The sequence below is a fragment of the Carya illinoinensis genome, chromosome 10 (assembly GCF_018687715.1).
Source record: "Carya illinoinensis cultivar Pawnee chromosome 10, C.illinoinensisPawnee_v1, whole genome shotgun sequence".
In the NCBI taxonomy this organism is placed as follows: Eukaryota; Viridiplantae; Streptophyta; class Magnoliopsida; order Fagales; family Juglandaceae; genus Carya; species Carya illinoinensis.
This window is the reverse complement of record NC_056761.1, coordinates 10,574,481-10,590,709: the sequence shown is the minus strand read 5'-3', so window position 1 is coordinate 10,590,709 and position 16,229 is coordinate 10,574,481. Positions and strand designations below refer to the sequence as shown.

Genomic DNA, 16,229 nt, shown 5'->3' with positions numbered 1-16,229 from the left:
CAGTGACCAACTAATTAAGAGATAAAAGTATAAAATAAATTTGTACAATATTAAATGAATTTTGAAAATTATTTTTATAGCAATATCAAATAAGAAAATATTAGTTTCATTAAGGTGTGAGGACTCTCCACATAATTGACGTGGAAATAGTTGATTTATAAGAGAAGTTTAAAAATTAAATAACTTATCAACTAAATTTGCTATGTAAGTAATATGGAGTGTGTGTTTTAAGTGTAACAATTCGTGTTCACTAGTTATATTTATGTTATGTTAAGTCATGAGTATTAAACTATATGAGTGAACCAGAACATGACTACTTTAATTAAATGGACCATACCCTAAAATCCTAACACGAGTCATATAAATAATGGGTGACAAGACCCGCATCACTTTGATCATATAACTGGATTGAGCTTACTTGTATATTTATTTTTTAAGAAATTAATATAATTTTATATATAATACAAGTATATAAATCATTCGTAATTACAACTATAATCTCATAAAATATCTTGTTAACAATATCCAAATCAATAATATATATAAAAAAATTAATATTTTCATAAAATAATAGTTTGGAAATAGTTTTTGTTTGGAAATTAATCTCAATCATTGGGGAATGTTTGGAAATAGTTTTTGTTTCATCACATCTCATCTCATCTAATATCATCAAATTTCATTTTCTTTCCAAATATCACTTAAATACAAATACTTTCGAACTAATCATCACAAAATTTTTAAACTAATCAATATTACAACTTTTCTAAACTTTCAAACAAAAAATAGAAAATAATTCAAACATTTTCAAATCTTAAAATAAAAATAATATTAAAATAGTATATTCTAAAAATATTTTAACTTTATAATATATTTTATTTAATTTTTTTCTCTCATTTTTCAAAATTCTATAAAACAACTCAAATTATTTCATTACTACTAGTTAAACCTCATCAGATGATTTGAGTTATGATATTTTATGAAATTTTGAAAAATGAGAGAGAGAAAATTGAATAAAAATATTATAAAGTTAAAATATTGTTAAAATATAATTTTTATTTTAGGATTTGAAAAATTTTGATTTTTTTTTTATTTTTTGTTTGAAAGTTGAGAAAGTTGTAATATTGATTAGTTTAAAAATTTTGTAATAATTACTTTGAAAGTATTTTTATTTGAATAATATTTAGAAAGTAAATGAGATGAGATGAGATAAAAAAAAAAATTACCAAATATCTATAATTTCAAGATAACAGTACTCACTATAAACAAAAAAATAAAATTAACAAATTATGATAAGAACCCTACGGGCTAGAATATTCTAATATAGCCTAAAAATTTGATGGTCGTTAGAAAAATCCACAGCACATAGTCAAAGATGGACTATACACCAAATTAAAAAATCGGCCTCCACCGACTGAAACTGGCTGCCGGCTATTGGAATCGGCTGAAATTGGCGAAAAACCGGTTGGCGGTTGAGTTAAATATATAAGAACTGACGTCAGCTGGTTCCATTCGAAGTTTGACCCTAAGAAAAACTGCTGAACTGGCTATAATTTTTTTTTTTCCCTACCTATAGAGAAACGATGCCGTTTCACTCTAATAGCATCGTTTAAGACCCTAAACTATAAAAAAAAAATTTTATGGAAAAGCGTCGTTTGGCTTATTATGAACTCTAACCGGCCGACATTGGCTTATTATGGAAAAAAATTTCACTCTAACAACCAAACAACGTCGTTCCAAAATGGGATTAAACTAAGTTATGAACTCCCCCCTTATTCTTTCCCGTCCTTTTCTTCCTCAACCATTAGGGTTTCTTCTCTTCTACTAGAGCTTATTCACACACCCATGGCAGAGTCGTAGATGACACTGATAGCAGACTGAAAATCGCGTTGACACAAGTCGAGGCCAATGGAATCGGTTTTCTCTCTCCCAGTTGACTAGTTTTAGCCAGTTCTAAACATCATTCTCCCACGTAAGTGGGATTTCGGTTTGGCACTGAAACCGACGTTGACAAATCGATTTTCAGCCCTAAGTCAAAGGCTTTAATATACCTTAGACTTTCTCATACCATTAACTTATTAAGCATTAGAGAACTTGAGACATCTTCCAAACTATTAAGCATCAATTATTCCAGCAAATAAATTATATTTATGAGAAATTTTACACGAAAACTTTATATATGCTTAATTAATATGTGTATCGTGTTTAAATAAAATGACAAATCAGACGTTGACTAAGTGGAAATGTATGATATAAGCATTCTCGAAACATTTTTATTTTTGATAAAAGTACACTCCAATCAAAACATGATGGTAAAAAAAGTTACACACACTAGTAGTACTACTGCTTTGTAAAATAAACACGCAATCAGAATTAAACCCACTAGCATACGTCTTTATCTTTATTCATTTCACACACTAAACAAACCATCAACTTTTATAAACCATGCAGTTGATCGAAATTGGCAGGCAAGAAAGATCACGTCGATGATCATCATGCTGCATCTAAGTACGCACTGGCCTTTTCTTTCGTCTTTTTAACTTTTTCGATCGAAAAACATATAGTTGGATACACGATATACATACAGGAGTAGTACTGGCATGGCCTCTCGATCATTAATATTAATGGATTATTCCAGACTTCTGGAAACATGAGTACCAAAGACGTCTGATCATCATCTGAAATACTGGCAGTAGTGAATTCAGCTAGCTAGCTTTTAGTTTTAGCTGGTATAAAGATGATCACGTGCATGCATGTAAGGGGCTAATATTTGTAGTTTATGAGAACGACGGATCAGTACTACTCATGAAAATAACAGAGAGTGAGTGGCTTAGAGTTCCTGGAAGATCAAGAACGACAAAGATCGACGACCATTGAACATAGATATATCATTTATATACGTATAGTATATCTAGTACTTGTTAGGTCAAATATTTGAAATATATATGAGTAACCTAGCTATAGTCCATGTTATTATTTCATGTGCATTGTCATGATCTGGAATTGAATTAAGTGATCGAGTACCTAGTTTGTCGGTGCATGCTTTTCGTTTTCTAGCCACGTACGTACGAGCCAGAGTGGGGGGGAAAGGTTTCAAGTACTGCATGCATTAGATTAAGAAAATGTTTAAGTTGCGAAAGAAAACTTTGCCTGATCAGTACTGCATGCAATTAATATATATATAGAATCTAAAACCCCCTGAAAATGGAGTTGATCTTCTAAAGTAATTTTAAGCTTCAAAGCTGCAAGAATCTAACCCTAAACTTAACTCATTCACTTTTTGGTTAAGGGCGACCGCACCAATTACCACCCCTTTTGGTGACAATTGAGAGTGTTTCCCACCTCCAATATGATCCCTTCGCTCAGAAGAATCCGAGAGAGAGAGAGAGAGAGAGAGAGAGAGAGAGAGAGAGAGAGAGAGAGAGAGAGAGAGAGAGAGAGAGAGAGAGAGAGAGAGAGAATCAATTGACTTTTTAGATTTCACAAAGGTTGACATTTTTGCATAAAGGGTTTCATTTCCTGAAAGCATCCAAAGCTTGAAAACACTCCTCCAAGGTTGGCGCTCTCTCTCTCTCTCTCTCTCTCTCTCTCTCTCTCTCTCTCTCTCTCTCTCTCTCTCTCTCTCTCTCTCTCTCTCTCTAAGATATATAAAATAAATGGACTTATGATGGGAGGTGATGAAGGATCGAGGAGTCAAATGGCTGGCTATTACACAGACTCACTTGGTGTTTTCTTGTCTCCCTGGCTAGCTATCTATATATCATGATCATAGAACCTTTGCTTCTCTTTTCTTTTACTTCTTTTTAAACCTCTCCTCTTTGGAAGATAAGGGACAGACAAAAACAATTAAGGAGGAGGAGAGAGAGAGGGGGGGTCTGTGGATCACTCCCAGACCCCACCACTGGGGCAGGTCCACTGAGCTATGTTCCCATATCACATTGCGTGATTCTGCAAAATTAAGAGTGGTGGAAGTCCCTTTCCAGCCCCTTCTGAGGGACCAAAAAGTTATTTTATTTGGGTGGAGAGGTGTGGCAGGCCGCCGTGACCCCATTTCTTGCCATGCACCAAAAGTTGTCATTCACTCTCACAAAAAAAGACCCCACCCACCACTTTTCTCACTATGCAACTCATGTGTCTGTGCCTTTGCTTCCGTTTTACATCTCTCTCTCTCTCTCTCTCTCTCTCTCTCTCTCTCTCTCTCTCTCTCTCTCTCTCTCTCTCTCTCTCTCTCGCTCTCTCTCTCTCTCGTATGAGGTGTGTTTGTTGGGGGGCATTGCATGATAAGAGTTGTAAAGGTAGACGTGGATAGAAAGGAGCTTTGGAACCGAATATATAACTTGATAGATGCTCATGTGAGCTGGGGATGGAAAATCCTGATATGTTTGCTGCTAATTATGGCAGATCAAATACCATACAAATACGTACCTGCTATGATTAGGAGTGGTATTCAAGTATAAGAACTTGATTTGTCAAAACCAAAGAAAAAGTGCCAGGGGAGAGGAAAGATTACTAAAATAAGTGGGGAATGCAATAAATGAACACATTAATAACTGTACATGAATCAGTCGTCGGTCGACATATAGATATGACATGCATCAGTACCATGAGTATGGGTTTTAGATCAGAGACATGCACGTTAATATATATACATACATATCTTACTGAAATATATATCTCCTCTATATATATATATGATGTAAAGCAAAATTTTGAATGATTTCTTGAACGCTCCATCGAGTGCCATGGCCACCACCAAACCATAACGTGGCTCTCTGTCACGGAATTTGTTATATAAAATGACCTTCTTGATCTTCTTTCTTCTTCTTCTTATTCTTTTTATAATCTATTCCCCCTTTATTTTCATAATTATCAATTTATAATGCTGTACGTATTACCTTACTTTCAGTGATCCATAGTAGTACTGCAAATGTGTTCGGCTTTTCTTGAAGCTGGGAAGAAATTAAGGCATGGTTTTGATAAATATAAAATATGTTGCAACAGCAAGGTCTTCCTCTTGGAATAGTAAGAAGTAGTTACAAATAGAACATTTCCCTTTTTCTTTTTTGTCGTGTTAGGTGCAGGAGAGAGAGAGAGAGAGCTTCTAGGTATAAATTTATGCATGCCACCCCATGCATGGAGCTGCCAATTATGATCGAGTAGAAATCTCAGATCACTCAGAGACAGATGATGAGTTATACCATTCCCATGCATGCATGGTGCTGGCTTCTGTTGACAACAATTTATTTATTTTAATGATATGATTCAAGGCTACAAACTAACCTTATCCCAAGATAATTAAAATCAATCGGAATATCATATATGCAGGGACCTATAAAACTGATCAATTTTCATCGGAAAATATATAGGGCAGGTACGTAGGATATTGACAATTAACAACTCCATATTTAGTGTGAATAATCGAATCATACCATGAGATTACAACAGTGGACTGATCCAACCAAGAGTTTGGTATAAAAAGGACAGACGAAGATCGATCTTTGTTGGAATAGGACAAATAGGGTAATGGAGAAGTACAGTATGTGTGTGTGTGGTCAAAGCTGAGTAATCTTCAAGTCTTGTAAAGGACCAATATTTAGTGGTAAAACAGACGCTAACTCCTACGCTAATTAATAGTACTACTTTTTCTTGGTTTGATTAATATGTTCGCAATGTATAAGAAATGAGATCTTTTATAATTATTAGTGTTTTGATCATATGCACGTATTACAATAAAAATAACTTTTTACATCATTTAAATTCGTGTAAAAAAATAAATCGCATCGCTAACAATTAATTGCAATTATTTTTTTATTTTTTGTGATAAATTTAGGTGACGTAAGAAGTTATTTTTCTTATAATATATACGTAGATTATATATATGCAAAAAGATATGACATATGAGAAATAATATTTGCAGTCGTGGTTGTTAAAGTGTCGTGCAGTCTCTTTGAAAAAAAAGTGAATTAATACGGAACCCACGTGAAAAAAACTAACTTTTTAATCGTTGACCCCTCTTTTTTAAGCAATTGAGCGGTATTTGCACACTCCACGACTGTATGTAGCATTATTCATGACATATATATATACTTATATAAAATAAGAAATTTTATTTTCAAACTGATTTGTAGAACACATCGAATAAAATACTTACATTACATAATTTAATTTAGAAGATAAATTTTAAAATTTGAATATTATAAATCAAATCTGAGTACCATTTGAGTATTGGTGTATATGGTGCATGTGCTGATCTACATAGAATAACTCGTATTTTATTTTTCTCTTATTTTTATTCTACTATAGATATTGGTATTTGGTGTGGTACTAGTTGTCTATTAATTCATGGGACATTTTTAATTATGTTATGAAAACGAAAGTAATTCAAAGGTACGTTATCAATAGTAAAACAAGAAGAAGATGCCGATAAAAGTGGCAATTGGGACAAAAATTAATGGGCAAGCCGATGACAATCGGAAATGGCCACAAATGATCCGTTGCCACCATTTTGTACACCATTTCCGATCAAAATTGATGCTAGAAAAACCCATATTTGTTGTAGTGAGCTAGGGTATATAATATAATAATATATAACATTTTCTTGCAAAGTAAGCAAGACAAAATCAAACTCACACTCACTTCATGAGTAGTGAGTACCCCACATGCATGCATGCATCTCTCTCTCTCTCTCTCTCTCTCTCTCTCTCTCTCTCGCTCTATGTGAGTGGACTGCTTGGTTTACAGCTTACTGAAGCTTTGTCCTATATATTTCAGACGTTACGTTGTTTTAAAGGAGCATGATTATATAAGGGAAGAGAATAGAGGAAGAGTCCGAGCACAAGCGCACGTCCAAAAAGATCGAGCAGTCCTCTCATTCCACAGGACCTAGCTAGCTAACGACTTCATGCAGGTTATAATAAAGAGGGTGAAAAAGAACATACATATTAATAAGACAAATGCAAAACAACGTAGAGTTTTGGCCAAAATTGGAATGATTTCAGGGGCAGAAACATCGGCAATATATATATATATATCTTCCTCTATATAAATAATAATATCAAACAAAAGAAGGTAATGGTGACATGTTGAAAATTAATTTATATTATATATATGAACCCTCTCCACTCCATCTTTGTTGACGGGATATATATAATTGAAATAATATTATATTCTTGTTTGAATGACCCAATACGACATGGACATTAGTCAACAGTACTATATATATGTCACATTTTTCCTTTTTTTTTTGTGCATAACATGATTTTTATAAGAAGAAACGTTAGGCGGCCTGGTTTGGTTATAGAAATCAAATCATTATAACTTTTCTAAATTTCTATATAAAATATAATAAACAATTTAACTTTTTCAAATTTTAAAATAAAAATAATATTACAAAATTATATTCTAATAATATTTTATTTAACTTTTAACTTTTATCTCGTTTCATCTGTATAACCAAACGAAACCATTAATCATCTATTTCAAGAACTTGGAGTGAGCGGGAGTTCCTATAAATGATCTAACTCCCTATAGATGATCTAAAGTAGTCGTCTAAGATTGGTTAAGTATTTCATAGGGTAAATTATCAAATGCGTAAACGTTCATTTTTTTTATTGTCTTCGAATAGAGATATTCTCCAATTGTCTTAACAAATTAATTGGATTTGAATATCAATAAACACATAACGCGAGTCTTATAATATTAAGATTTCTTTATATTGGACTGCGCAGTTGGGACAAGGAGGAGAGAGAGAGAGAGCCCCCTAAATTAGGTATTGGTATTTGGTGGATGGAAAAATTTTGAATTCGTACACCAATTTGCGTGCCGATATTGATATGTTAGACATATGTTTAACAAAACAATGTGAATTGAAGACGAAAATAATTTTCTTGAGATAGGAAATTTTATTCTCTCAATTTTTTTTTTTATTTTTTTAAAATAAAAAAGATCATCAGTACACGAATTGATGCACAAACTTACTTCTACCTAGCTAAACTTTGGGTGGATTGGGACCAAAAAAAAATTTGGAAGCACATTTGGGAGAGTAATGCAGTGTTGGGCCGTGGGCTTGGTTGATGTTGGGTTTGGTATTGGAGGGATTTGGTAGCCCATGCTTGGATGATTTTGCCCTTTTGGAGTATCTTGGTACCACGATTGGCATCCACAAATTTCAGTTGACTGCAGCATCAAAATATATTTTGCAGAAGTGAAAAACCCTCAAGAAGGAGAAACTAGAAAGCCTAGATAGATATATCGAGATGTGCTTGGAAGGATGTAATGTGGGCTTGGATTGACCTTGGATTGCCCTTGGATTGACCTTGGATTGCCTTTGAGCGATTATGGGCCAGACTGCATGGATTTTAGGCCTGCAGATTCTTTCTCAGGGCCTCAAATAAATTCTGCTGAATAAAATGCTGAAGTTATTTCTTTGATTTGGAACTGGCAACAACTTTCTACCTTTCATAGAGAAGCAGAGGCTGATTGAAGTTATTCCAGGGCTCTACAAGCTCTTGCCACCTACCAATAAACTACACTTCCAGTTCACTTCTGGCAGTTTCAAATAAGATGTTAACACCACCATGAACCATGCAACTTTGTAAAAGTGAATAAATTACATACTACTGTGACAATCACCCAGAGAGTCTCGAGACCATCTTCAAAGAAACCAACCAACCTAACTTATACTCCCAGCTCACAACAAAGAGATAAGATCGGTACACGCACCGGCGGTCTAATCTTTGAGTCTTTGACAAGCTAATGATACATAACCAAACCAAACAACCAATACGACCCAGATTTCATGTTAAGAAGTCTCAAACTCATCATGGATTTAAGCGCAGAGAAATGCCCACACAGAAGTCTTAACCATCACCCTCATGTTAAAAAAAGGCTAAGCCTATAAAGAAATCCATTTCAGATACGATAATAGTTACTGTGCTTCAACAGCACTCTTTTGCGACTTCCCTACAGACTGACAACTACGCGATAAGCTATACATGCTACTGAATTCTAAGTATAGATCCAGAATGAAACAAGACTGAGACTACTGAGGCTGGAATGGAACCTTGGTCTAATAAACATTGTTGGTGAATGACTGACTGGTTTGCACAGCACAGCCCAGTGCATGTTTTGCTTTCTAAAATTTCAGGAAGTGCCATCTGAGGAAGCAATATCACTTTTATCAGAGTTGAGATTGATATTGGGCTGCGATCTGTCACCTGATGCCACCTCATTCTGTTCGTTCTCATTTTTCTTTGAATTGAGAAACCGACCCCCACAGCCCCTAGCTCTTCTTAAAGCATGCAAATGCCGAGATTCATGTAAATATGGCTGCAAGATTACTCTAAGAAATGAGTTATAAATACATACTAAAATAATATGCAATTGTAAGATAATGCAACTCCACAGATCTTTTCATAAGTTTTAGGCAATGAAACTTGCTGCAAGATTGAATACAAGAGGCAAGAAAATATTAGCTGATAACATACCTTCCGAGACTTGAGAGCTTTATTTTCTGATTCAGCTTTTGCACGAGACTGTCGACGCCTCAGGATCCCATGATATTGCTTTGCATTCACAAAAACAGGTTCCTCAACTGCATCTGATGGCAAAGGAACTCCAGCTTGCTGAATTCCCATCAACTGAAGATGGACCTGAGACAAGTAATAAAATAATTGCATGATAGAAGGTCTTAGGCAATGTGTGGTCTCAAAAATTCACTACCATGCATCATATAGAATCATATGGAATTTTTTTACTAGTGTAACAGATAGCACTAAAGAGAGCATACCATTGGTTGTTGCCCACCATAGGGTTGTGGAGGATAAGGTTGTGCATCATAAGGGGCAAAGATGCTTCTATAATAAGGATCTGGATATGGGTATGCTGCAGGTGCCTTCAACAGCTAAGCCAAAATGTAAATCATTTAAATGCGTCAACATTTCAAAGTGTTAAAGAGTTCCAAATTTGTACTTTACAAAAGCTTATGGCTTTCCTGAAGTTAGAACTTCCAGACAAGGAATCTCCAAAGAAGATGTTGCCAATACATAATTTTTTAAGACTGCAACTTCCAATGGTATTTGATGTTCTAAATGAGAGTGTACACAATATCAGAGGAGGAGGAGGACATCTGAGATCACAATGTAACATCCCTACTGACTAATCAATAAGGCTCCCGACTGTATTCTTTTGCCATGTATGCTTATCCACATCAAACATTTGCTACTTCAAAACCAGCTCCATGTCACCTAAATTAGCCCTAATAAAATTTAGTTTTCCTTTTGCCCAATTTGTAGTTCCATTTACATCCTTGGATTACTTTTTTTTTTCCTCTCTACAAATGTAGATAAGCATACACGTTACTGCCAGATGTGGGTAACAGCTGTATATTGATTGCTCCTTTACCATAGAAAACTATAGGTCTATATTTTCCACTATTAATTATCTCTATGTTTTAGCCTTTTTTTTCTCCCTTTAACTCACCAAATACATTATCTTTTTGCGACATGTGATTTCAGACTTTTTCACCTGTGTGTTCTCAATGCTATTCCAAATTCTGAATGACAACATCTTGAGTATACTAAAGAAGATATCCATAAATCAATTAATATAAACACATCAAGAGATCCTTTTTCAGGCAAATGGTTCAACACGAGCATTCAATAGAAGTTGGGGGTCGGGGGAGGGGGAGAGACAAGAAGAGGACCAAATCAGCTTAGACACTACTCTGACTACATAAACCTACATATTTCATTCACGACCTAGGAGTTTTGCGGTTAATTTCCTATTTTTAATGGACATACCTAAAAGCTTTTCGATGGGGATTATGATATCCACATTCCAAAAAATAAGAAAGCTGGGTAGAATGAAATCATAATTTGTTAGAATTATAAACAAAATGATTGCAGTGAAGAAACAATTACTATTTTTATAGCTAAACAAAATTGAGGAAGGCATTGATTCTCATTGGTAGGTTATCAGGAACAAAAAAGATTCCTAAAGAGTATTTGCAACTTAATTAGAATAAGGCAGGGGGAAACGGGTTTTGAGGTGAGTATGTCACAACATAAAAGATAAGGAATCAGGATCCTTTATGAATCTAATAAAGGACGTTTATAATAATATAATTAGCAGATGGAACCCAAATATATGTCCAGATTAACTTTAACCAAAAACTAAAAATAAAAACAAATCTTTAGCAATAATTATATATAGCTGAAAACACATTGGGCAAAGATGCTATGTGTGGAGAATAACATTAATACTTCAGAATTTTACTTCGAAGATAGTACCAAAGCATGTCCTGCTCCAAGTTGCGGATGAGTTGGATACTGAACATTTGGAGTAATACCGGGATGAGACATTCCAGTTGCTGGAGACACCGAATGAATCTGAGATTCCGAGTGCTTTTGCTGCTCATCAGCTTCACTATTATCTGGACAATCATTGATATGAGAGGGCATTACTATTTTATGAGAAGTAGTAAAAAAAAAAAATTTACAAGTAAAAGGTTGAAAAAAATTAAAACGAAAAAGACATATGTTAAGACCAAAATGAAACTAGTAATAAATAAACAAAAAGTGAAAGCACCAATCTTTACAGTTGAAGTGAGGAGATGCAAGATTTGAAACTCAGCACGGTGAGTCAACTTTTAGGAGTCGGAGAAAGTTGAAAGTATCTTCACACTCAATAGTTATCACAGCACAAGGGCAACTCAAATCTTAAAAGAATATTCCCATGGATGTTATGCACTTTGACCTTGGCACAAGTGAAAATTTGTGAGGTTGGATTGGGTAAGTCATAAGTAAAAACCTAACCACTGAGAACTTATTTCCATGAAAGGTAATGAAACTGTCAACAACAACAGAGCACGAAAAACCCTTTATTAGCAAAGATCATCTCTTGAGACCCACACTAAGTCACTAGAAAAAGGACTAGTTGAGATAATGTGAACAGCCTTTCGTTTTGGCGGTTGAATAGCATCAAACTCATGTTGGATATCCCAGAATAATGTCCTATTGAAAGAGATTAGGTTTACCCTGGTTCGAATTATTATTTTTTTGATAAGTAAAAATATTATATATATATATCAATAGGAGTAACCGAGTACACTGGACGTATAAAAGAAAACACCTAGCCCATACTAGAGTGCCCTGAATCACCCAAAAGCCTGGGAAAACTATCCTAAATACACCAAACCCGAATTGGAATGGAACACACCTCCCCAACCATAGCCCCTTGTTTCCCGTACAACTAATTCAAATCCCTTTACAAGACCGTCTTCACAATGCCCTCCCTTTAGTCTTCCCTTGACTTGAACTACCTCCCTTAGCGTCATAGTTAATTGCCCATGAAAGACGCTTTAACTCCCTGCTCTTCTTGAAACTTGATTTGGTTTCAAGCGCGTGGCTCGTCTCAATCATAGTGAATAGAGCTTTAATGGAACACACTTTTACTCTCGATAGATAACTGACACTGATAAAGAAACAAGAGAAACCAAGAGCTCGCAATGGAATTTTCATATTGCAAAAGCCACAAAAAAAGAGGCAATTCAATAAGACTAATGCTTATAACATTATGGCTCAATTAGAGCACAAAAAGAATAATAATTTAATCTGTTAACCGTGATCAAATAGAATAGTGAAAGCGGGACCACAGATTTGCGATTTTGATGAAGATAATCAAAGAAAATACCAGAAAGATCGTTTGCAGAAGAAGTCATGAGGCTGTAATGCACGCTATATCCCCCACTGTCAAACCTGGTAGTTCAACCAGACTGTCAAAGTACGAACAAAGCATCCCAGAGACAAGCCATTTAAAAAACGTCACCAACTTGTTGGCTCAAAGTATGAACTTTCAGTAATTAATAAGAACAAAAGCTTTAATGAACAAAAACTGATATTCAGCACCATCACGGCAAGCATGAGAGCAATTCTAAGTAAGAATATAAATTTAGACAACATTCAAAATATCAATGGAAGACAGATGAATACAATGCAAGCCGCTAAGACATAACACATAAATAGAAGAACTACAGGATAGGCTTTCTAATCTTCATTGAAAGAATGCTCCAGATGTGCAGTAAAGAAAAGTAATTTCTTTGCTCATAATCATATGAATAGCTTGTCAAAGTGATCCAATTTATATGGACATTTATATTGGTTTGATTATTTGAAGCCATCACACAGCTCTGGTGTTTCGCAACAACTAAATGTCTCAATTATTGAATGATTATATATGCATACGACAGTGAGGACTGGAAAACTGACAAACATTTTTTTTTTATAGGTAAGGCTGACAGACAAAATATCATCAAAAGAAAACAGAACCTAGCTTTCATACACGGCAAGTTAAATAATTTAAAGTTGATAGTAGATGAAGAAAATACATCTTGCATGGGTATTTTTTTTAAATGTGAAGAAAAGATATAATCATCTAATTTTCAGATAGTGTCACTCTTTCATGAGCAATAAATAGTTACTATAAATGTCTCTTTAGACATGGTTGCTCCTCTATCAATTACCAGTAACTTCTACTGAACTTTCATCATACTGAATGTTTTTTTGAGACCATTGGTGTTAATTTGCAGATACTAGTGATTATCCAAACACTAGGGGTTGGATGACTCTATTGAAGCCCGAGGAATAGTTATGATTTGATTTTGCCAGCTAATTTAGTTTGCAAACCAACTGAAAAAGCATATGCATTGAAAGAGAAAAAAAGGGAAACTATATGCTTTAATGATATCCAATGGTATTCTTGCAAAGCCAATCGTGAGAAGCAAATTGTTCGTGTAGTGGTGAGAATAAATATGAAGGATAAATTATGATCCTTAACTTCATTAAATATGGCACACAGCATGGGGATAGTTTGATTTCGACAGTACTAAAGTCTGATAAAACAATTGGGAATAGTTTTGTACATCCTTATAATCGGTAAATTGAATTTACAAAACTCAACTTTCAAACTAACATTGTATTGAGTTCGTGGAGCCATTAAGATGTACCATAATTAAGATATACCATGAAATCTGGACCATTTTTTAATTCTATATGTGTTTCTTATAACCGAGGAAATATTATTCAAAGAGTAGAAGGGAACAACCCAAGTACAGACAATGTGTCCAGTGGGAAGCATCCTACAAAGCGGATAAAGAAGTGAGTGGCCCATTTTCGAACACGGCCTTATGACCACTCCTCTTGTAGGAGGTAACTTCATGTGGTTCAACACCACATAATGGACACTCCTTCGACATTGTTTCAATGACTGTGAGGATCAATTACCATGTTACTCAAGAGAGGCTCCCTAGACTACTTTCAGACCACTTTCCAAGATGGCTTGGTTGTGTTGTTGTTGTTCGTAGTAAATGTATTTTAAATTCAAGAACATCTTGTTGAAAACCAAGGGACTCGTGGAGAGGATAAAACAGTGGTAGCTGTCATATGATTTCCATAGGTAGACTGACAGGTCTGAAACTGGAATTTGTAGGTGTTTGGCCATATTGAAAAGCATAAACAAATCTTTGTTGAAGAGCTAGGGGGGCTTGATGTCCATGAAGAAGATAGAGCCTTAAATGAAAGTGAGAGTTTGAACAGTAGCTTTCATCCAACATCTTACAGCACTAAAAAAATAGTAATCTCCGCGAGGCATATTTGATAGATTAAGCTTGAATCCCGCACATTTTGTTTTAGAAAAAATCATGTAGATGCGGAATGGCTTCACAATCTTCTTCTCCACAAAACTAAGAGGAACACGGAAAAACCTTAGTTGATAGACATAGTGTAATTTCCCCGACAACGGAAGAGACGTATATTCCTATATGATACTTGAAAAAATAGAAACAGCTCAATTATCCAAGTAATTCTGACAAATCAGTTTACAATCGTAAGACTAAGATAATGTAACCCAGTGGACTTGCCAATTAACTATAGAAGCAAACAAAATGTGGTATACTTCCAATTTCATCAATTTCCACATAACTTACTAGTTACGCGTTTGGTTACCGACAAACCAGCAGAAGAAAAAAGAAAAAGAAAAATAAAAAATAAAACCAAAATTCAGAATCCTGCAACCAAATTCCAGTCTCTCTGAATTATTCTCATGCATTTTTTCCCAGCGACCGAACGGATATACAGGCGATTAAGAGCTGAAGCCTTAGAACACGGTGACAAAGTTGAAAAGCAATTAATTGTTGTTGAATTTGGTTTCAGTCCCGAGATAACAAGTATATTCGAGAGAACAAAAAGAATGAGGAGTAATTGAACGAACTGGGTTTTCGAATTTCGAAACTTCACCTTTTTACTGGGAAACTTCACTTCACAGGAACCTTGGTAGATATGTGGTTCTTCTACTTCTCTCTCTTCTGCGGAAAATGAAATCGAGACTCCTTCGGGGAACGGAAGTTCACAGAGCTGGAATTCCCTTTACTACCACCATACTTCACTTCTACCAAATCCAATCGTCCACGGACTTTTAGCCCCCTTTCAGCTTCCCAAAATTATTTACCATCCGTTTTCTCGTTTTTCCTCCATTTCCGTGTGAGCGTTTCGGCTGTTTTCGACCGACATACGGGTTGGACTTTGGATTCCAAACTAATCTAATCTCAATTTATCTCATTTAATTATATAATTTTTTCAAATTTTAATATAAAATATACCAAATAATTTTTAACTTTTAATAATAATAATAATATTAAAAATAATATTATATAATATTTTATTTATTTTTTAATTTTTATTTCAACTCAATCAAAATCGAGACAAAATTAGATTTCAATGAATCTGGACCGTCCAACGGATACCCGTGCTTCGGGCAGGTATGTGTAGGGCTGACCGTAGAGTGGGAAGGGGCTAATCCAGTCCACGAATTGTGTGGGGCCTACGGGGGTTAGCCGATGGGATTTGAGAGGAAAAGTAGCCGCTGACCGTCGCCTTTTTCCTAAATGTACGGACCCAATCAGCTGTACGCGGGACCACGGTGGAGGGATCTCAACAAATGGCTAATTTAAATTTTGATTTTTGTAAACTTTTCTTAAATTATAGAATAATACTAAATAAAATTATGAATTATAAAAGCATCGCACACTCTTTTTAAAAATAAATAGGATCACTTATTAAAACATTGTCTCATATTTATTTATTTTTTTAAACTCTATAACTGTAATTATTATTTCTATAAATTATAAAGCGTTAGCAAAAAATATGCATAATTATAGTATTTTTAATAGATAAATGATT

At 34.7% G+C, this 16,229-nt stretch overlaps 1 protein-coding gene across 2 annotated transcripts; it reads right to left on the bottom strand.

Moving 5' to 3' along the window:
• Window positions 1–8,849: 8,849 nt before the first annotated feature.
• On the bottom strand, window positions 8,850–15,583 carry LOC122279409 (nuclear transcription factor Y subunit A-7-like). Of its 2 annotated transcripts, none has more exons than XM_043090057.1 (6): window positions 15,288–15,583; window positions 12,688–12,769; window positions 11,286–11,428; window positions 9,785–9,898; window positions 9,483–9,647; window positions 8,850–9,324 (listed from the first exon to the last, which is right to left on the bottom strand). In XM_043090057.1, exons 2-6 carry the CDS (start codon window positions 12,713–12,715, stop codon window positions 9,139–9,141), a joined length of 636 nt encoding a protein of 211 aa, XP_042945991.1. In that variant the 5' UTR covers window positions 12,716–12,769; window positions 15,288–15,583; the 3' UTR covers window positions 8,850–9,138. The 2 variants fall into 2 exon arrangements, with proteins under 2 accessions (XP_042945991.1, XP_042945990.1); XM_043090056.1 differs by having other exon boundaries at window positions 12,688–12,752; window positions 15,288–15,582.
• Window positions 15,584–16,229: the final 646 nt, after the last annotated feature.

Bases quoted from the DNA above. Each gene is read 5' to 3' on its own strand.
- LOC122279409 (XM_043090057.1), bottom strand. From the start codon at position 12,715: ATGACTTCTTCTGCAAACGATCTTTCTG. The intron at 11,429-12,687 runs GTATTTTCTTTG...ATGATTGTCCAG, and splicing joins TTCTGCAAACGATCTTTCTG to ATAATAGTGAAGCTGATGAG. The intron at 9,325-9,482 runs GTATGTTATCAG...GTAATCTTGCAG, and splicing joins AAGCTCTCAAGTCTCGGAAG to CCATATTTACATGAATCTCG.